The sequence below is a fragment of the Gallus gallus genome, chromosome 10 (genome assembly GCF_016699485.2).
Source record: "Gallus gallus isolate bGalGal1 chromosome 10, bGalGal1.mat.broiler.GRCg7b, whole genome shotgun sequence".
In the NCBI taxonomy this organism is placed as follows: domain Eukaryota; kingdom Metazoa; phylum Chordata; class Aves; order Galliformes; family Phasianidae; genus Gallus; species Gallus gallus.
The window spans coordinates 12,386,027-12,407,370 of NC_052541.1; the positions used below are offsets into that span (position 1 = coordinate 12,386,027).

Below are 21,344 nucleotides of genomic sequence, written 5' to 3' on the forward strand. Positions count from 1 at the left end.
GCTTCTTTGCTGATCTTGAAAAGAAAAACGTATTGATACAAGGGTCAAAAGGAAAAAAAAAAGCAGAAGGCCTCCTGTAATTTACAGTGCAGTACCACACAAGTGGGAAGCTGCATACAGCTTCAGAGCATCCTCATGTTGTTCTATTCTTGTCACCACAGACGGGATGACCTGCCTCTACCAGAATTAAAGACTTGCTGCTACACAGAATCTATGCATTATTAAGCAACTCAAATTTAAATGTTGGTGTAACACTTAAATTTTCTCTTCTGCACGTTCCTTTAATGAACTTTCAGCACATTCAATGTTCAGGTCTCTCTAACAGTCAATATAAAGCTAAGATGATTAGAAAAATATACAGCAATCACCAGGATTAACAGCACCAGATGTTCTAAGACAGCAGACCACAGATAACTAGTTCAGAGCTTAAAATCAAATTTCCTAGCCAAAGCCTTCATCCTCACAAACCTGGGGCAAAAATCCCTCCTCCCTTTTTCCCCAGTAACTACTGCTTGGAATTCTGAACCACTGAGCACAGAGTCAGCAATTCTCCCGTGTGTTTGGTAGAAGCAGTGATGAAACCTGCATTGTGCTCTCCAGGAATGAAAAACAGAGCACCAAATCATTCATTTATTACACAAACAGATGCCTGCATTGAATTACATGCAAAAAAAAAAAAAAAAAAAAAAGAAAACCAACCATTAAGCCACTAAATTTTATCCATTTTAAAGTAACAAATATTAATCTAGGAAATGGGATCAGTACTTCAGTATGTTTAGAAAAGTACTCCTTTTTTTCCTAACACTTCTGAACTCATCAGAAAACACAGTGCTGAAACCAGGTCACATATTTCAGTTTACCCAGCTCTTATTTGGCATCACTTGAGCTTCCGTGGAGTAAAAGGCATTTTGTCTACACTGTGCAAAACCAGAGGTTTTAACGGTCAAACAGCATGCCTGTTGTGTATGTTGTTTTCCTCACCAGTGCTACATTACTTAACAGGGCCAATCGCTTTTGTAATCTTTTTGTCAAAGACTTCTTGAGGGAAAAGGGTGAGGAACAGGAAAAGGATGTTGGCAGTTATCAGACAGCCGCTCCAAAGTAGCAGTGGAGATCAAGGACATCTGTCAGAGCAATCACTTAAGTACATTACCCCAGCTGATGCTAAAGGTAGATACTGACCATACTGATCTGCAGGTGTAGCTTAGAAATAAATAAAAAAATAAATAAATAAAAAGAAGGAGGCAAAAAGAAGTAGCTCCTGTGTCCTATTTGCCTCCACATCTGTGATGCAATAATTCTGGTAAACCAAACAGGTCCCCTACTTATTTGCAGAATCACCCGAGAACAACTGGTTCTGCAGGAAGAAATGCCAGCAGTTCCAGTTTGTGCCATGCCAGCACTTAACTGCCTACCAATAAACAAGCATAGCATGAAGGAGCCTTGTGCTGATGGAGTTTCTATTTTTGAAATAACAGATAGCAGTGCTGTGCTTGGAAGAGTTGGTGCATTGATATCTACTTTAGCCATACAGTGATTTGGTCGGTAACATTTTGACAGCGTAGGTTTTCTGGAGTTCACCATTTCATCACAGGGGCACTTCAGTTACAAGCTGCTGCTGTGTTTCCTGCCAACACACACTTTTCATATTTAGTTATTTAGAAAGGAACAGTTTTTCCTCCCTCCTAGTACCACAAAGCTCTCAAGACAGAGGCAAAATAGACATATGTAATGAGAATTTTAAAATAATATTGAAAGAGAAAATTGGATCAGACAATTTTGATCAGCTTTATAGCAAAGGGCAGAAAAGAAGACAGCTCACGTTAGAGCACTGCATAGAAGCACTGGGAGCAGGGGAAGGAAGAGAAATAAGCTTTAAGTGACAAACGATGCTTTCTAAATCGAGTCCCTCTCCCCTCCAGAATCCCACTAACAGTGAGTTAAGTTAAAACTAACATTGTTCTTTTTTTCCAAATTAACACTTACATTGGAATTAAAAACAAAACAGATAATTGCTGTGAATGTCCAGCCAAAAAGACTAATTACAATAATCAAAGATTATTATCTTTGGTTCAGATTTCCCTGTTCTGTAATGCAACAAGTTTCAGACTACATCCAAACAAGAAACATCCAAGATCCTCAGGTTTAATACCCTTCATTATGGTCATTATTAAACTGGATTTTTGGATGGAAAGGGTAATTTCCCGAAATAATTGGAAGATGCCAGTCCTTATTTGTATAAATAGCATCTGTGCAGTGTCCTACACAAAGTGAGTACAGATCTCAGATGAGCTCTGACAGAAGGGCGTGCAATTTGGAAGGGTGGTGTATTTGGCACCAGCTTGCTCAGTCTCAGCAGAAGTATAAAAGGCTAGAGAAGAATTCAGTAGACCAAGGACGCCTTGCAACCTCTCACCCTTTAAAATTTGGGTCAGTACTGAGGATTTATGACAATCTCACCTTCTACACCAAAAATTCGGGCGGAATTTAAATCATGTTCAAGTACACTCTTAAACTACTGGCATCTTTGTTCTTTGTTAAAGCAAATATAAATTAAAATGATTTAGTTATTTGAAAGCCAACTACATTTTTGCCTGCATTCCTTCACAGGTAGTAGTTTGAAAGCTGGCAGCTATCCAGTAGGAGTTGGAACCTCTTAGGCATAGTGGTCAGGCTCCAGGTGAAACACCACGTGTACCTCCAACTGCTGCACTGCCTCCTGGAAGGGTGGTTCTTGCACCAAACAAATGCCTGCAACCTATGGTGTAATCATTAACTCGGCTGAGGTAAAGGTTACATGTTCATAAACTAGTAGCCATAAAAATAGTAGAACAGCAGTTGAAACACTACCCCACCTCCTCCTCCACCTTGGTACTTTTACGGCTGGTGAAGTTTGATAAGATGGTCATATCCAGACCGAAACACTACAGTTTTCAGTAGCATTAGTAAGATACACTGAAGCTACAATGCAATAAGGGTCAACAAAAAAAGTATTAGGAGAACCATGCACAATGCAACTCCATTTGCAAGTTCAGGTCCATCCCAGACTTAGGGAAGCAGAAGTCAGTCTGGTTTTTGGCCAACTGCCTCAAGGTAACAAACTGTCCAGGAAAACATCTCCAAAATAAATACTACGCTGAATTACCTTCTTAAACTGAACAAAAAAAAAAGCACCACACCCACCAGGACATACACGTAGTTCTATGAGAAATGAAGCTATAAGGAACAAACAGCACATTGCAGAAAAGTTTTCTAAGTTTGGCCCCGGAGGACACGCTTCAAAACCAAGACCATTTTCTCAAAAGATGTCCCTTTCCCCAGGCTGTTAGACATTCATCCTACTCAAATCCATCACATGTTGGTAAAGACTCCACAGAGACAGGACAAAGATTAAGATCTGTACAAACAAGCCAGCCCAATGTTTGAAAAGGCAAGTTAACTACTAAACAATTCCTTTGAAGTGTAGATGGTTTGTGTACCACAAATGCAAAATCCTCAACACAAGTTTAGCCCCGTATTACTGTTGGCTCTTAAAATAAATTGCAAGTCTTATTATAAGCAAAATAAAGTATAGTGAAATAGTTAAGACAAATGACCTTCCCCAAGGCAGATCCTCTATTTTAATTTACCATAAATAAGCCTTAAAAATCATGGAGTAATAATGACATAATCTGAATTGTATCTCAGTTTCTCTTATACTGGAAAGAACATACAGCCATTCTTGCTGCTTTGCTCCTACTGAACACCATTTTTCAAGTTCCCATAGAACATACAAAGCAAAGCTAACCACAAGTCAGCAGCAAAGAATGCCCAGAAAGATCTTACAGTCTGAGCAAATCCTTTTCTAAACAACCCTTCTTGTTGAAACATTTCAAACCATACTGCTGAAAGCACGCTTCCCTGAGAAACACGCTGAAGTCCATCACTGAATGTTTAGACCTCTCAAATCCCATTATTCACTACTCCATGTGCCTATTTACTGTACATGCAAAGAAGCAAACATGCCATGTCACACAGTCAAATCTAACTGCTCTAACACACCAGGATCTTGAGAAATTTGGCTATGTTCTATACAAAAAATTTCTATGAAGTCTGTGGGAGCTACTGGCTGACACGGCATGCCTTGAGAAGGGCTACGTGCCAGACACCAATGTATCCAGCCTGCTCCAGCAGCATGCCTTGGCTGATAAACAGGGCTCACAAGAGTCAAAGTTTTAAAGTAACATTTCCATACGTAAGCAGGAATTTCAAAATAGACTTGGTAACATATCTTCCTTTGAGGTATATACTCAAAACTGTCTAAAACAACAACTGATTTCTAATTCATGGCTAAAAAAGGAATTTAACCTTGAAAGATGTGCCTAGAAAGAATTTCAAAAGACTACCAATAAATAATATTACTTGCAGACAAGCACAAATGAAGTTTTTCTAAGAAATCTGCCACACAAAAACCACAGCTACAGTAGTTGGAGATCACGTCTAATTTAAATGTCTCCCTCTGCACTTTGAGGCAAACTCAAAACCTCATCTTCCACGTCATCGTTTTTCATGAACCCACATGGAATTTCCTTTTTGTCATTATGATGTTGTAGATTTATTTCAACATTGAAGGGATTTCCCCACAGACACATAAGTGGTCCTCGGGACACGTGAAACCAAGGGAAGGAAAATGGATGGGAAGGAGCGGGATCCTACTGTGTCGCACAGCATCGGGCTATGTGTGATTTGGTCGCGCTTCCATTGCTCACACAATCTGCACTAAGAGGAAGAACAAAAGCAAAAGGCCTCCCACACCCACCAAAACACGCAGTTTGACAGCAGCAATGAATTTCCACTTCATCATCAGGTGTCAGGTTGAGCACACGGGACTGGGGTAAGCCGTTCATCCAAGAACTGGAAAGCAAGCTAGCCAAGAAATAATTGCTTATTCACAATACCAGTCTCTACTGACCTCAATTACATGCTGATTTTTCTAGAGGTATGAGGTTTATGCACCTAATGTGTTTTAGCCCACAACAAACCTGAGTCTGAGCTAGACAAAATAATCCTTAGTTGTTTCCACATCAGGTCAGCATAAACAGTCAATGCAGGCTTAAATTAACACAAAGAAGCAATCAAGAGCTACTAGAGCTCTTGTGCATTCCTGAGATTCAAGAAAATGCAGTGAGCGCCTCACCTTATACATGGATAAGTATTTCCATTTCTCCAAAGCGCAGTGGCAACTGAAATGATCTGAAGTTAATCACCAGAGAAGGAATTCTGCCCTTTTTAGGTGCTAATTAGCAAAGCAACCTTGGAACGCGTGCAAACGTGCCAGTTTCAACATATCCCTAAGTTATTTTATGACTCATATCAACTGCTTCCAATGCAGTCATGTAATTGATTTATTTTTGAGAAAGAGGGCAGAAGGAACTGTCGCTTATTCATTAAACGTATTGCTGGCTTTGAAGAAAAAAATAGCGATGTTACTTGTCCATTCAATTAGTGCTACATAATTTTGAGACAGTTGTCTTCAAGTCAACACAGAGTGCAACTGCAGAACGAGTTTCCTCCTGGGACAGGATTTAAGTGTAAAAGTGACAATAATCACACTGCCTTTCTCCACCATACAAACCACATCTTAAAACCAAAGCAGCAATTCAGACATATGCTACAACAGCGAGGCTCCCAAAGGCTAATTGCTTGGCATTCCCGTTGTGCTAGCGCATCTCTGCATGAGGAAGCAGGACAGAACCAAAAAGAACTGAAAACCAAAGAACCCACCTGCTTTCTTCATTTCATACAGAAATATAAATAACTCCTTGCTCAGGAAGAGCCAGTTTTTCCTCACAAAGCCAGCTGCTAGAGGCCAGCTCACCTCTGTAGCTTGAAATGCTACTCTAACTACATTCCCAGGTATCCAGAATCCTGGACAGAGCTGCTAACTGTTTTTTTTCCATTTGTTCTTTCCACTCACATCCACAAGCAATGAGCTATCATAAACCTAGCCCAGAGCCTGGAAACCAACACCACAAAATAAGTCAGTACCAAAGGACAGAGGCTGCATTTTGGAGGGTTATTTTTGAGGTTGTGAAGGCAGTGATTGACTCTGGCTTCAGAGCAAAACCACCAAAGCCAGTGCTTCAGTATGTGAGATTTAGCACCACAGCCCCTACATCCTTTATGTTCGATGACCCTGGTGATGCTGAGGGCCAGGCCCACAACCCTCCCACAGTGGGGTTACCCAACATCCCCACTTCAACAGCTGCCTTCCAGACAATCCACACTCAGGATGACACATATCATTACCCAAAGGTTCTTCAGCAGCTTAGTTTTCTTCCCAAATAACACCGGTTGCAAAATATTCTTGACAGTGAAAAATCTCATTTTCTTTAAAAGAAGCTTTGATCATACGCTCCCGACAGAAGTAGGAAAACATTTAACAGAAGTACTTTCTTTTACAGCGGTGAGTAATTCACGTAACACAACACCAGAGCTCAACAAACAGTTGGAGTGACTTTGAACATCAGAGCACCTGTTTTAAACAGTTGTTGGTATTTGTCCCTGGGATGCTAATCATCGGAATTAATCTCTGCTCATCACAGACACCACAGCAGACTATTCTGTTTCTATTTTTAAGACAAGTTCTGCGCAGTTCTTCTTGAAGTACCAACCACAGCAGGTAGAAGAGATTAAGCCTTAAAAAACAGCCTCGTTAAAAATTAGGAAGCATACATTAAATCATCCTTTGTGGGCACATTATCAACATCATTAAAAAGCTGGGAGAGGGAAATAGCTCACTACAGTCAATGGCAGAAAAGGCCAAAATCTAAATCCACAGCCACATCGATGAGGCTCTACCGCCAGCAGGTCAAGGAACCACACGAGCACACACTGTCTACTGCAGATCGGGAGAACACCTGAGCATTTTTCACCAGAGACAACAGCATCAAGGGGCAACACAAGGTACTCACATTAATGCAGTCTGTCCACTGACCTTCACCCTCCATCATCCACAACTCCGCTGCCATTTCAGCCTGCCTACCAAGTGATGGACCATGAACAAGGAAGCAGGGTGGAACTCTGTTTCTTCTCAGTGTTCACAACGACTCAGCCAAGCACGGCCTTTGACCACCTCAAGATTTACATTGCTAACTTTAGACCAAAACCTTTGCCTTCACTGAACCAGTACGCTTCTGTTTCTAACCTGAGGAACATGCACTTAGAGTAGCAGACACCTGCAGCCTACAGTCAGTGCTAAGCTGAACAACAATGCAATTTGAGTTTCCTGATTAATCAAAGTGTCGTTGTACTGCAAATTACACACATCCATTTACAATTTCAGTGCTTAATCTATTTATAGAAGTAGTAAATAAATCTCAGCTATTTAGCATTCTGCACCAGTACACTGCTCATAAATTGGGCATACATCCCTTCAGCGTTGGGAAGTTGATTAAAGAAAATAGATGGATGAAAGATGCAAAAATTCTGTGGGAAAAGTTATACTTAAAGCAATAGAAGTTAATATACTACATCCTGATTGTGTTTCTATAACAGCATATATGCTGAGAAATTTCATTCCCAGTATAAACCATGTTGGGAAGGTGCTGAATGCTTCACATCTGCCTCTCTGTAATAAATTATGACTCCTGTCCTCCCAAATCCACGCAAAGTGCATATTACAAATCCTTCAATTAAATACTTCTGGAAGCACTGAGTGGAAAGAAAGAAATAAGGCTTAGTCTTTAGAAGGGGTTTCAAAGGCCTACACAGAATAAAAATCATTAGGTTGAACCTGAGTGCCAAAACACTCAATCCAGAGAAGTGAAACAAGGTCACACAGAGCAACACAGTGCTAATGGGAGAAGATTCTGGTACAAAGAAAATTAAAGCAGAAACTAACTGATTGGTAAATCAAGGGGGAAAAATGAAGCAAACGCAGACTAACTAAACGGACACAACATCTGAAGCTATCCACCAATTCCTGCCAAGGAAACAGCAATAAGAAGTGACAGATAATCAGCACAGGAAATAATAAAATATTCATATAGTGAAAGTAGTGGGGTTTTTTAAACAAGTTTTAAAGACAATTAAATATTCTAAGCTAACTGCCATCCATTTATCAAAAGCCCTTGCATTCCACTGTATCATTTTACAATCCAATTCCCTTCACTGTGACAGAAGATAGATTTCAATTGCCTAGTTAAAAATGGAAGTGAAACAATGGACTGAAAGACAGACTCAAGTGTATCTGTTCTGAGAATGAAGTATTCACATGATACATTAATATCAATCGTTTATCAAAAGCTAGCATTCCACTTGTTAATCAAATGGAAGCCAGATTAGTTATTTGATATTGGAACTAGAACCACCACTGCTACACAGTTAAACTTGAAGAACATCTACAAAAAGCCATTTCAAGGGGATAAAATTATATGCCAACATCTTACATAGGCTGGAAGCCAGTTAGCACTCAAACTTAACAATTAAAACTCATCTGATTCATGGGGATGAAATAAGTAACCCTTGACAGTGCCTAAAAGTATGGCAAGTAGATGACACCGATTCTCCAAAGAGGATGGCTAACTGAATGGAACAGAAACCTCAACGATGTTATTTTTCACTAAGTGTTTTATAATCACTTGTTACACAAGGTTTCATACCCAGCTGTGTATGTGATAGCAAGATCTTCATTTCAATACCTTTAAAAATACAGTCAACACTTGCAAGCATGTTTGTAGCCACAGACAGTTCACCATCATTCGTAGAACTTGGGGGCCATCTGTTTTGTCCAGGTGTAGTATAAATTCCTGTCCAACTCGGCACAACTTTCAAAACATACTGATAAGTTCATATTTAATAAGTATCAGCTGTACTTTGCAGGCACAATTAAAAAAAAAGGGGGGGAAATCAACACTTCCAACATTTAATGATCCCTTTCTGCTGCCAGGTGCAATGTCTGGTGGATTCAGCAACAGCTTCCCACAGAACTTCACACAGATGACTAAGTGCTTTCTATAGCTAGTGAGCCTCTCCTATTTTAAGGTTCCACTTTTAACTACGCATTACAGTTCACTACCACATGACTACAGGCCAAACACTAGGAATTTGCATGGAGAATGAAACCCCACGCAAGCTTGGAAGCTACCAATGAACTGCCGGAGCAGGAAAAGCATTGTATGACATTTCACCTCAGAAGACAGACCTGTATTTTTACACCAGAACATTTCACTTAACAGTGAGCTGTCTGGACGTATTAAACAGTGCTAAAAAATGGTCAGTCCTTGAAAGCTCACACCACTACTGCTTAAGAGAATTCCTGAGCAGGAAAATTATCACTTCTTCCTAACAACCATGAAAGTTATCTGAGAGGACAGAATCTAAGAAACAAAACTAATAAAGTTTACATTTTATAGTAACCAATTCCTTCAGTGAATCTAAAATACTGGAATATCCTCTTTGGCTCCCAAAAATGATGTTAACACAGCTACTCTAGCAGCACTGCCAATGTAGCGCTAAGATCCGAGACCGGCAAACACGGCAACGTAAGCATTTGCAAAATTCAACTTCTCCAATTAAGAAAAGAACATAACCTCAATCTTGTTGAAACCACAGAAAGGACTCTAACATAAAATTAGAAACTTTCTTCAGACACACTTCTGTAGAAGGAGCCAATCCTCTCACAGCAAAACTAGGCACACGTTGGCATCGCATCCTAGGCCAGGCTTCTCAGTAGACCTGAGTGAAGGACTGCCTTGTTTCTGGGTCTGCACTGGTCTTAAACACATGTCACATGCCTGAGCACTTCCAAGCAGAGGTGAAAGCACATTTCCAGAGCTACAAAAGGTTTTCTTGAAAAAGTAGCAACTAAATAGTGAGATGGAAAGAAAACACAGCTACTGAAGGACAAGCATTAATCAGGCCTAGCTTATTCAAAGCAGTTTTCCTTTCTTAAAGCTTATTTACATCACCCACACGCAATATAGTGACAATTAGGCATCTATTCTGTAAAAAGTCTATCAAATTTCTTTACATAAAGCCATATTACTTACATTCAAGCAACATCTGTTTTTGTTTGTTTTTAATTTTTAAGAGTATTGATAAAATGAACCCAGAGACTGTCACCCACCATACATACACAACACTTGCTATGAGAGGGTAACTCTCCCCCATGATCTTAACCTGACCTGGGCTGACCAATGTCAGAAGCCAGCTGGACTCTACAACTGACCAATCCCCGGATCCTTGAAAAGCCAATTAGCTAAATTAGTAACAACTCCCATCACTATTTTTGAAGCTGGCACGTATCCCTAAAACAGACATTACTCCATGTAAGCCAAGTTTAACTACACAGCCACAGAGCCAAGAAAAGAAGACATCCTTTGCTCTTTTTTGTTGCCCCAGCGCAACAACTTAAACTTTCTCAAGCTCTCTCTTCCATTCTTTAAGAACCACTTATGCAACAGCAGAAGTCACTCATGGTCTCTGTGGACAAAAGCGGAGGAATGCCACACAAACACACCGAGTTCAGTAAAACAGCTCCATTCTGGATTTTCCAACAGACACGGGCCCCCCATGCTGCTACTCACCACACTGCCTTGCCAGAGTCTTCTCATTACTGCTACATCCCTTTGGATGCCACCTCCTTTGGCCTCTCCACCTGGCAGAATCCCCAGCTCTCACCTGTCAACATTTTTTCCTTCCACCTCACTGCCCTACCCAACTTGGTAACAGCAGTTTGGTTGCCAAAAGAGAAAGATGTGTACGTCACTTGAGCTTGTGTGAAACGCCAAACACGCTGCAGAGTGACAGCAGTTTCCTGGTAAGCACCAGGCCAGGCCACTGCCAAATTCAGAGCCTAGGCTCAGCAGGTTTACTTCTAAGCATAATAAATGTTGGGAAACATTTACACCAATGGAAATCTCAAACAAAAGGTTTTTTTTTTTTTTACATCTGAGAAGCTCAATCCGCAATCAGTGCGGTACCTCCTGCTCAGTACAGAGCTTTGTAATGATAGAGTAATGGCTAACACATAATAAGTCTGCATAAATCCCTAAATCTAGAAGAAGCCCACAAACGAAGGCTTGGACATCCTTCAAACAAACAAAGCTATCCAGCAAATCACTGTAACTGTTGGTAGAACATCCAGTGGCACCATCAAGGTAACTCAAATCATCTACAGACCCTTCCCTCTGCCTCTCAGTGGGCTGGCTAACTATGCAGACACCGCATTCCTTAGGATTAAAGAGACACCGAAGCACCCTGCACCCAACATTTACCTTGTCCTGAGGGCCTGCCAGGCGGCATCGATGTCTGCATACAGGTTTTTCTCAGAGGGCTTGCCGGTGCTCACCCCATAGCCGGAGTAGTCGTAAGAGAAGACGTTGCAGTTGATGCGGGAGCCAAGGCCGATGTAGAAGCTGCACATCTGGCCCAGGTCCACAGCATTACCGTGCGAGAAGAGCAGCGTGTACCGGCCGGTGGGCGCACAGCGCACGAACATGCAGCCCAGCCTGTTATCTCGAGCCGTGCGGGAGAAGAACACTTCCACGGCGTCCAGTTCCCGCTGCGAGTACTGCCAGTCCGCCCGCTCGCTCAGGTGCAGGCTGCAGGTGCCCGATCCCGTGGGGGTGGCAGCCCCAGAGGCCGCCCCAGCCTCCTGCTGCTGCTCGGGGGGCAGCACGGTGTAGGTGGGCTCCGGGGGCAGGAAGGCCAGCTTGGCAGCGATGCGGCTGGGGCACGGCGGGCAGCAGAACAGCCAGCACAGCTCGCCCAGAGAGAAACCGTTCATTCTGGGGCCTTGTTCTGGCATCAGAGACGCCGGCGAGAAGCTAACCTGCGTTGGGATGGATGGAGTCGAAGCGGCCGACCCGCTGCCCTCCCGCAACGCCTTTGAGGAACTACAGCTCACGAAGAGCAGCGCAGCTTTCAAACGAGCTGATAAACACAAATCGCACACGGCAGAAGTACAACCAGCCCGTCAGAAACAAACACCGCTGGCCCTACGGGGGATGCAGCCCCCAGCCCGGCCCCTGGATACAGAGGGCAGCTCGCAGCACGCACCCACCGCCCGCACGGCCCGCAGCCCCCCCCTCACAGCCCCCTCACGGCCCCTCACGGCCCCTCACGGCCCCGCGCGGCCCCGGCCCTTCCCGGCTCCGCCCCGGCCCCGCAGACAGCGAGCGGCCCTCAGCAGCCCCCGAGCGGCGGCGACGGGAGGAGGAGGAGGAGGGTCCGGCGGGAAGAAGGGGACGCCAAGGTCGAGGCTCAGCCGCGCGTCGCCGCGCTCAGGGCCATGCCGGCCGCAGCGCACAGGCAAGAGCAGGCAGCGGCCATGTCCCGGCGCTCTCCCCTCGTCGCCGCCGCACCGCTTCCGGGTTACGGGCGCGGGGCCGCAGGTGCCGGCGGGGACGAGGCGGGGGCCCGGCCCTACCCACGCTGCGCCGCCCGCCGCGGCTCGCGGCTGCCCCCTAGGCCTGCGCCGGGCAGCCCGACAGGTGCGCGGAGAGGGGCGGGGCGGAACGGGTGAGGAGGTGAGAGGAAGCCCATAGACGGAGACGGGGCACAAACGCCCACGCGGGGAGCGCGCCGCCTGGCCCTTTAAGAAAGCCCCCCGCCGCGGCCTGGGTCACGTGCAGAGGGAAGGGGGACTCCCCCTCCCCCTCCGTGGCCGCCCACCGCTCGCGCATGCGTGGCAGCGCCGGGGGCAGCGGGGTGTCGGGCCTATTTCGGGGCCCTGTGAGGAGGTTACCGAGCGGTTCGGGACTGTGCTCACCTCGGGGCTGTCCCCCAGCGCTCCGTGCCGCTCTCGGGCCTTCCAACTCGGGTCATCCTGAGGAAAGGGCCGGTTGCAGCTGAGGCCGCGTTGCTCCCTCACAGCCCCGCGTGGCTCTGGTCACAGCAGGCCGTTGGGGATGAGGGCTTCCCCGGGGCTTTGAGCCTCACTCCTAGCGAACTGCTCGTGTAGCCGCACAGAAATGGGAATAGAAGTGGTCGTTGGCTGGTAGCATCCGGAGCACTGCTCTCCTGCTGTAGTGCTTGCCCTGTGTCCCAGACTGCGCAGCTGGGGAGACCTGCACGTCTGTGGGGTTTGGCTAAATGGGGCTGAGAGCTTCAAGAGATGCCACGGGGAGCTGATAACCCACACAGGCAGCTGCCTCAGCCTCATTTCCTCAAAATCAGGCTAATAACCAACATCCCGAATAATTCATTGGAAAAATAAGCAAAATGTTTAGGGCATGTGACAGAACCACCGCTGGCTGTGGTGCCGTGGCTCTGGACGGGTCCATTGCTTCAGAGCGCTTTTGAAAACCCAACACAATGAAACCTACACGAAGTATGATCTATAGGCAGCCCAAGCGGCTGGAAACCCATGCAGCTGTGCTTAGCCTGTCATTCACGTGCATCCAACCACCGCTCTGCCCTGATGCACATCACACGCATCTACACCTTCCTGGTGCATCATTTACTTGACTCGAGGAACAAAGCTTCAAAAACTCAGCAAGGGCACTGAGCTGAGGCCATTTCATTAGTGACAAACCTGAGACTAACTTTCCTAGTCTTGACATTTGCTAAGTGTAAGAAAGTTTTTTTTTTTTTTCAGGAAGTCACAAAAGAGTCAATCATGCGTGATAATCCTTTGTCTTTGGCATGTAGAAGGTAATGCCAACCCCCATTCACATCAATCTTTAGTTTTACTAACAATAGGGATTTTAAAAATCCTAAGTTCAGTCAGCCATAATTGTGTTTGTGGTGGTTGTTGAGGGAGAAATTGACAGCTGTGTGTCTCCAACAGCTTGAAAGCGTGGCCTCTGGTGTAGACACGTTTCCTCCAGAGGACAGAGAACATCCATTTGTTACCTGTGTCCCAGGCACGTCCTGCTGAGAGGCCCCCTGGGCCTGGCTGAGCACTGAAGCACATCCTACCTAGTGATGTTGTGCTCTGGGTTCTTTCAGATGGCAGAAACAGAGCCTATACAGAGCAATCAGACAGCTGATGAAACTGAAAGTGATTCCTCCGCAGAGTGAGATAGAACAATCTGGGTAAAGAAAATGCAGAACAGATAAATGAGGAACACTGTGAGTTTTCTGGGAGATCACAAGCAGCCTCAAACTCTATCTACACTGTTAGAAGGGGCACTATTAACATTCTGCGGGAAGACTGACGCAACCCTGAGAAAGCCCTGGGTATGCCCTGAGAAGTAATTTGGCTGGTGAGATCTGAGAAAAGCCTGTCCCTCTCACTGCACACATGCTGAAACCAAGATAAGAGCTGGAATTTGGTCATGTACCACCTACTGAAAGTAACATTTCTCAGAACCCTCTCAAAGGGAGTATGACTCGCCTGGAGCCAGACGGCAAGGGCTGTTATATCATAAGTAGATTGTTACTCCAGAGTAGACAATTAAAAGGACATTGTTTCCCATGCTCCACCCTGGTCGATCCTTAGGTCATGTTTTTAATAGTGAGATTAAAGTGTCATCTTGAACTCCAAGGGGAAGTGTCAAGAAATTTGCTCCTCAAGTGAACTAGGCTGTGCAAACCTCATTAGAGTTTTTTCATTGTTCTCCTAATCCACTCTCTGTGGTTTACATTAATCTCAGCCCATCTCTCTAATGCAATCAAATAGTTCCTGCACCATGGGTGCTCTCTCAGGAATGATAACTTTTGCCAAAGTCTTGGAGAATAAAATAATCGAAGAAAGGAGCAAGAGGGAGTGACTCAAAAAGAAAATGGAGAATTGTGCTGCGTGAGGATGGAGAAGGAAGAAAAGGGAGTTCTTGAATAGCTCTGAAAACACCATCAACAAGTTTGTAGCTCAAGAACATAAAGTAATCAAGACTTAAAATTAGTGCTTATTTACAGTATATCCGTTATCCTGAGATGTCAAAAGAGACCTGCAATGCACATGTGCTTAAAAGAGCACAAGTGAAGAGAATTTGTATCCATCCGTTTGCACGGCACTTCATTGACAGACCCTTCTCAAACCTTCTGGTTTACCAGTTGGTGCTGGGGCTGTTGTGCAGCTTGCTGGGCAGAGGCTGGAGGGGTGGCTGTGGAATGTTGGGCGTGGATGGCTTCATGCCTGGTTCACACACCCTGTGCCTGGCACTGCCCAGAGTTCAGTTTGTTCTCCTAAAATGTTAGACAGGTCTTAGAGCTTCCTAATTACCGTAGTCCATCATGCTGGCTGCTCCTTGGATGCTTTTGTTCCTCATAGGTTTCTCCCTCTGTCCTTCAGCCACCTCTTTTGCTAAAGAACTGACAGCTGCCCTCGGATGAGAATGTTTCCAGGAAATGCAAAGCTTCTGCACTCCTTCCCACATGATTATGTCCGGGTACTCTGCTGTGGTTGACACAGAAATAGGATAGAGAGTGTGTCAGCGTTTCTCATGCTCAACCCCTCCACCACTACTTGAAGAATGACCGTTTTGGATCCTTCTCTGTGTGTTCCCCTCAATAATACTGCTTCAAGCCAGCGGCCTCTCTCGGGTCATCTCTCTTTTCCTCCAACCCCATACTACCCTCTTCTCTTTCTCCTTTTCATTTTGCAGCCAGCAGGCGTCTGCATAGTTTTCACTTGACCAAATACCTTGAAAATGCTCAAGAAAAACAATTATATCTGCCTGTTACCGCAGAACTCATCTTCTTAATGATCTGTAAATAAAGATATCCCTACTGCTGTGCCTTGTAACTAACATGACACTAGGACTCAGTGAAGTACCTTAGTTCTTCACTAAATGTTAATAGATGGCCTTCAAGGGTAGAATATTCAAGCATTTAATAATAAACAAATTGCCAAGCCCACTAAAGGATGGGAAGTAATTCAAATATGTATCAGTGAGACTTTTAGCATCAGGCTTTAGCCAACTAGTGATGGATGTGGCAAGGTGACTCAGGTGAGCATGGCAAGTCTTCAAATAGCTACACAAAATATGAATATCACAGAGGTGAACATACCAAATAAGAGCACACAGTGGTTCATTGTGTCATTTCCAACATGTCCTGCGGCTCCACCGTGCTGGTTACAAGGGCAGAACACTTTACATTCCACATCATTTTCCTGAGCCTAGATAGACAAAAGAATAGGCAAAAAGACAGTGAAATTGAAGCCAAATAAGACACCTGGCAGCAACACTCTAAAGATTGTGTATGTTATACATTAACCACACCTGACTTCCTGCTGCACTCTTAACTGTGGAACTGTCACAGCTGGGTAAACAGTCCACATTGAATACCTGCATGCATGCAACCTCTATCTTATTTCATGACTGCTTGCAGACTCCAAACTGAGAGCATTTCTGCTGATTTCCTGAATAAAGTCTGCATGAAGAGTGCGAGTATTATTTCTTAGTGTTCATATAAATCAGTGTCCGTGTATCCCAGACCTGTCCCGGAATGTGTTAAAGCAGTAACAAGGCTGAAAGGAAATATCTCCCCCAGTCCAAGTCACACTAGAGTCTACCAAACCAAGGTGCAAGGCAAATACAGAAATGCTATTAATCGGCATGCTCAGCCACCAAGGCACCAGACTCTGGTCTCCATGCTGCCGAGAGTTTAAGGTGTAACACCTACATTAGGCACCCGTGGTAAGCAGGCTAAATATAGCCCTCAGTAAACGGCCTATACTTATGTTTTTTCTGTTGGGTGTATCCTTCCCTACATTGTGCCAATGGAAAGAACTTTCATTTCGTATTTCTCTTTCTGCAGCTGAACAAGACTGTAGCAATTTCCTGCCATGTAAACTCATGGAGCATTAAATTTACAGGTCTATGTGGACAAAAGTGAATCAATTACTTTACCAGAATGAATAAAAAAGGGAAAAATAGAGAAAACTCACAGAGCTCGAATGATTGATTTCTTCCAGAGCTAGAAGTCTAAGATAAATGATACCATTCAGGGTTTAAAAGAGCTTTCTCTAAGCCTGCAAGAGTTTAATCAAGACCCAGCTAGCCTCACATTTGCTGTGAATACAGTATGAGAAGAATGTGGAAAGGAAAACAAGGATGAACAAACATCAAAACTTACAGGAGGAATGGTGGGGGAGGCGGTGAAGTGGCAGCTATGTGATATACAATGGGGATTTGAGAGTCTTGATTTGCAGTCACTGCATTTTATGCTTGTCACTGGCAAATTGACATTTTAAAGATATGTTCCTGGCTGCTTTTTCATGTCAGTATCTTTGTTCGGGCTATATCTGAGCTGATGAAAGGAATTTCAATTAAGGACAAAATCTTTGCCTTACTGTATTGAAATGCACAGGGTGGGAGCAGAGGAAAAATGGAGCAGTGAAAGCTCTATAGAGAGTTCTTAAAGCATCTTGCTGACACAGGACAAGATAGTTTAGGAATGCCTGGGGCAATGCACTCTGTAGCATGGTTTACTGTGCTTTTACAAAGAAGCAGCATCATTTGCCTTGGTGCCTACTGCTTGAGGCTGTATATCATTCAAACAGAGGGCTCAGGGTTTAATAAATCCCAATCTAGTTTAGTCCTCAAGGGAATGGCAACCGAGACTCATTCAGGAGTGGTGGGGAGAATGGCTGTGGAATCTGGCACAAAAAGGCTGGCACAAAAAGTCCTGTGACTGTAAGCAGTGTCATGGGAAAAGAAAGGAGTTGTAAATCTGCACTGCTACGTTGGGAAGAACTGAGATGGAGCAGTACTGGAAGCCTTAGGAAAAAGAAACGTGAGAAATAGTAAGACAAGAGAAAAGAGAAAAACAATAGAAAACCCACAGGGAAAAAAAAAGAAAGAAAGAAAGATGTAGAAATCAAATCCACTTTCTCTATCTACCTTGCAGTCAGAGTCATGGTATGCTTGAGGTGAAAGGCAAATCAGTTTCTACTGAGCACATTCATGCAGGTGCATTTCTCTTTGCATTCACGTCCTCCTGCACCATTTTTTACCATATTTGCCAGTGAGAATTCTTACTCTGCTGTGCTGTCCGGGACTCTCACTTGGAGCCTGGCTTCCAGCTGGGCTCCCAGCAGCTATGGTAACCTGAGACTGGCTGATTCACACTCTGCTCCCATCCTTGCATTCAGCATGGCTATAGTAAGCATGCTGCAAGCCCTTCAGGCCCTCTGTATGGAAGCTGTAACTGATGCACTTCTTTCAGGTCAGAAACTAGCTTTGTTACTGAACAAAATATGGACAGAGCCAGAGCTCTGTGCCACCGTGTCTAGACCAGTATAACCAAGTTATCAATTAAAAGCTCATTTGTGTATGTCTGCAATAGTGCAGAGTCACTAATGTGTCCAAGGTGTAGGCATCCACTTCATTCATTACAGTAACTCACCTATTAAAGTGGTCTGATTTATCGGCAAGAGCCAGAATTGCTGTTCATCTGCATAGCATTGCCAAATCCGCGTGTGCTGAGGGAGTAAAAGTAGGGACCCTCCAAATTCCCCTGCGGCAATATGGAAGCTCTGATGATATATCACTTTGTTTCCCGAGAAGATCAGAACGAGTGGTTGTTGTTTCTTCATTTTCCAGAAATCACCAGAAAACATATGCTTCATTTCATCATAAATCTCCAGGGGCTTCTCAGGGTCAGTGGAGATAAAGCTCAGGCTCCCATTCATGAGTGCCGATCATGTAATTGGAATAGCAAAGTACATTTAGGCTTATGCATACTACTGTCTGTAACAAACCAGCAGTGCTTTACTGAAGCATATGAACCTTTCCAGTTGTCGTTCAGGTGAAGACAGTCTTTATATCCATACTGTAAACCATATTCTTCAGCGGAAATAAAGCCATTACAATCAGCTTGGATTTCATTTTTTAAGAGTACAGAACTAAAAATGCTGTTAGCCTGAGAGCATCAGTGGTCCCACTGAAAGGGATGCGAATCTGAAAAACAGTTTAGATGTTTTCACCCGGAGCATGCATTTGAGGCTGGAAACAAGACAGCACAGCTCTCGAGTATTATCTCCTCCTCCCTTCTCTTTAAGCAGTTGTCACCTCTGCTCTCCCTAGAAAGCCAGGATGAAGCCGGTTGTTGTGGTTACATGCTTCTGACAGCGTGTGAGGGAGCAGGGGATTGAACTGAGGATGCATTCCCTCTTTGGTGCTGCTGCTGGGGGGCTGCAGAGGCCGGGTGCACTGGATGAAAGAATCTGGAGGAAAGAGGAGAAACTGCCTGAGATGCTCCTCCATGTAGAAAGAGCAGTAGAGGCAGCAGAAAAGGCACATCCTGACTTTGTTGCACACACACAAAGCCATTTAATCCAAGCACAGAAGCGTAAAAAAGAATGGAGTGACCTTCTAGGATGTATGTTAGGAAGTGTCCCTGTCCTGCTTGAAGGCAACCCCATGCTGTTCCTTAAAAAGGCTTTTTAAGCTGTTTGGTAGCACTTCTAGTGAGGCAGTACCAGGCAGCCTGTTCCACTGGGGACCCATTCTTTCACTGTGCTGGTTTTTTTCTCAGTTTCTGAACTATGTTGTTCTGTCATTTAAGCCCACCACTACCTTTCCTACCTACGTCATCATTAAGAATTGCTTGTTTTCCTCTTCGCAGCAGCTGTATGCATTCTTATCCTTGTCTCTCCTCAGCCATTTCTTCCAATTCATGCAGTTCCTTCAACGTTCCTTCAAAATTTCTGTTTCTAAATCATTCCTCTTCTTCTCTGAAGGTGACCCACGGCTGTCCTCAAGTGCCTGGCCCCAGGCTGGATGAGGTCCCCCAGCTGTGGCCTAACGCACGCTGAGCAGACCAATAGGATGATCTCACAGCTTATAGACTGCACTTTCACTGATCTATCCCAGTATGATGCTGGCTTTTTTTCCTCGTTTTTTTTGTTAAAAGCTGCGTGATACTGCTGGCTCCCATTGAGTCGGCAACCCCCTCTAACCTCCACACCTCCCCAGCTCTACCGCTGCTCACTCTGTTGGCTCTTCACCCCATTTCTTTGCAATTGATTATTCCTACCAAGGCGCAAAACATCACAGTTGTCCTTATCAGGTTGCATTTCTCTGCTTCGAATACATTCAACACACTGGGCACCTGCAGAGTTGCAAACAAATACAGCACCGAGTGCAGGGACATGCTTGGGTCAGCTGCCTTTTTAGGAAGCACAGAATGTTCCTACTTTCACAGCCCTTCTTTTCGATGGATGACACGCACTGCCATGGCAGTAGGCCAGCTGGGATGGCTGAGGTGGTCTTGGGCAGCCCTTGGGTTGGTCACGGGTACCACAAGTGCGTTGTTGTGTGGCAAAATGTCAGCCCTGGCCCAACCTTACCCCCACGAGTCAGCCCTCCACGCCTGAATGGTGAACAGTGTCCCACAGAAGCAGACACTCACATTTTCCTAAAGGGATAAAACATTTCACGTAATAATAGATTATTTACCACCCGATGGAAAAATAACTTTTCCCCCTTTTCTGCTGAACCTGCTGTGCAACGTCTGCTGTTTGTTGTAAGTGAGGAACTTCAAGGGAAATGTGCTTCCTTAAAAGATGACAGAGGTGTTTTGAAGTGCTGAAAGTCTTCCAAAATTCTCACACAATTTTATGTCTAATTAGCAAACTCTCTCTATATGATCTCTCTGGCAATATAGAAATGAATGGAGCTAGCTTAGTCAACCCTCACACCTTTGTGTGACTGGGGTTTTTGGTAGAGAAGTGCTGCTGATCACTTGGATTGCAGGAGGATGGGTGTACAATTAGAAAGACACTCTTTAGGTGAAGTAGAAGCAATGAAATTAAATAACAAGGGATGTGAATGCTAAACCCAGAAGCAAAACAATCCAAGTTAGTACGACAGCAGATTAATGTTAAGTATGCATTTAAATAAGGCAGAAGGAATGAAAAAGGAAATAGCTCTAAATCAGCTTAACAGTTATTACGTATCTTCTTGCCAAACATATCTCATAGGGGTCTGTTACTGATTCTTTTAAATCTCTGCTAACCAAAATGTATCAGATAAGGAGATCAGTGACATTTTCCTTTGGGTGTTACAACCCCAAGATCTGGCTGAGCTAAACTCATTGCAATGAATGGACGGGATGCTAAATAGTTAATAAGGTAACAAGAGCTACGTTTATAAGAAAGAAAAGCAGTAAATGGACAGTTCCTTTAGGTTAAAATCTTGAGGTTTTAAAACTTAATGCCAAGGTACAGATAAACTGCACGGTAATTTCCAGAGGAAGGATTAGAGGGCTGCGCAAAAGATAAAACCCAAAGCATGTGCTGGGCTGCCTTGGCTTCCTCTGAGGGGTAGGTGGACCGGGAGCAGTGCATAGCTCCACACGTCAGCCATCACTTCCACGTGTACGGCCAGCCCTCGCCAGCCTGCAGCAGGAGCGCTGCGGAGTTGGAAAGCAGAGGAGGAAAGTCTGACAAGTTTCACAACGACACTGGA

The 21,344-nt window shown here is 44.4% G+C and overlaps 1 protein-coding gene across 2 annotated transcripts in view; it reads right to left on the bottom strand.

The window, feature by feature from the left end:
- Positions 1–21,344, bottom strand: part of ABHD17C (abhydrolase domain containing 17C) — a 44,234-nt gene that overhangs the window by 18,527 nt on the left and 4,363 nt on the right. The window contains exons 4-7 of one of the 2 annotated variants that reach the window (XM_046899053.1): positions 18,280–19,099; positions 15,940–16,048; positions 12,755–15,325; positions 11,259–11,916 (exon numbers count right to left, since the gene is read on the bottom strand). In XM_046899053.1, the coding sequence (XP_046755009.1) occupies positions 11,259–11,791 (533 nt within the window). In that variant the 5' untranslated portion in view covers positions 11,792–11,916; positions 12,755–15,325; positions 15,940–16,048; positions 18,280–19,099. 2 annotated transcript variants of the gene reach the window in all.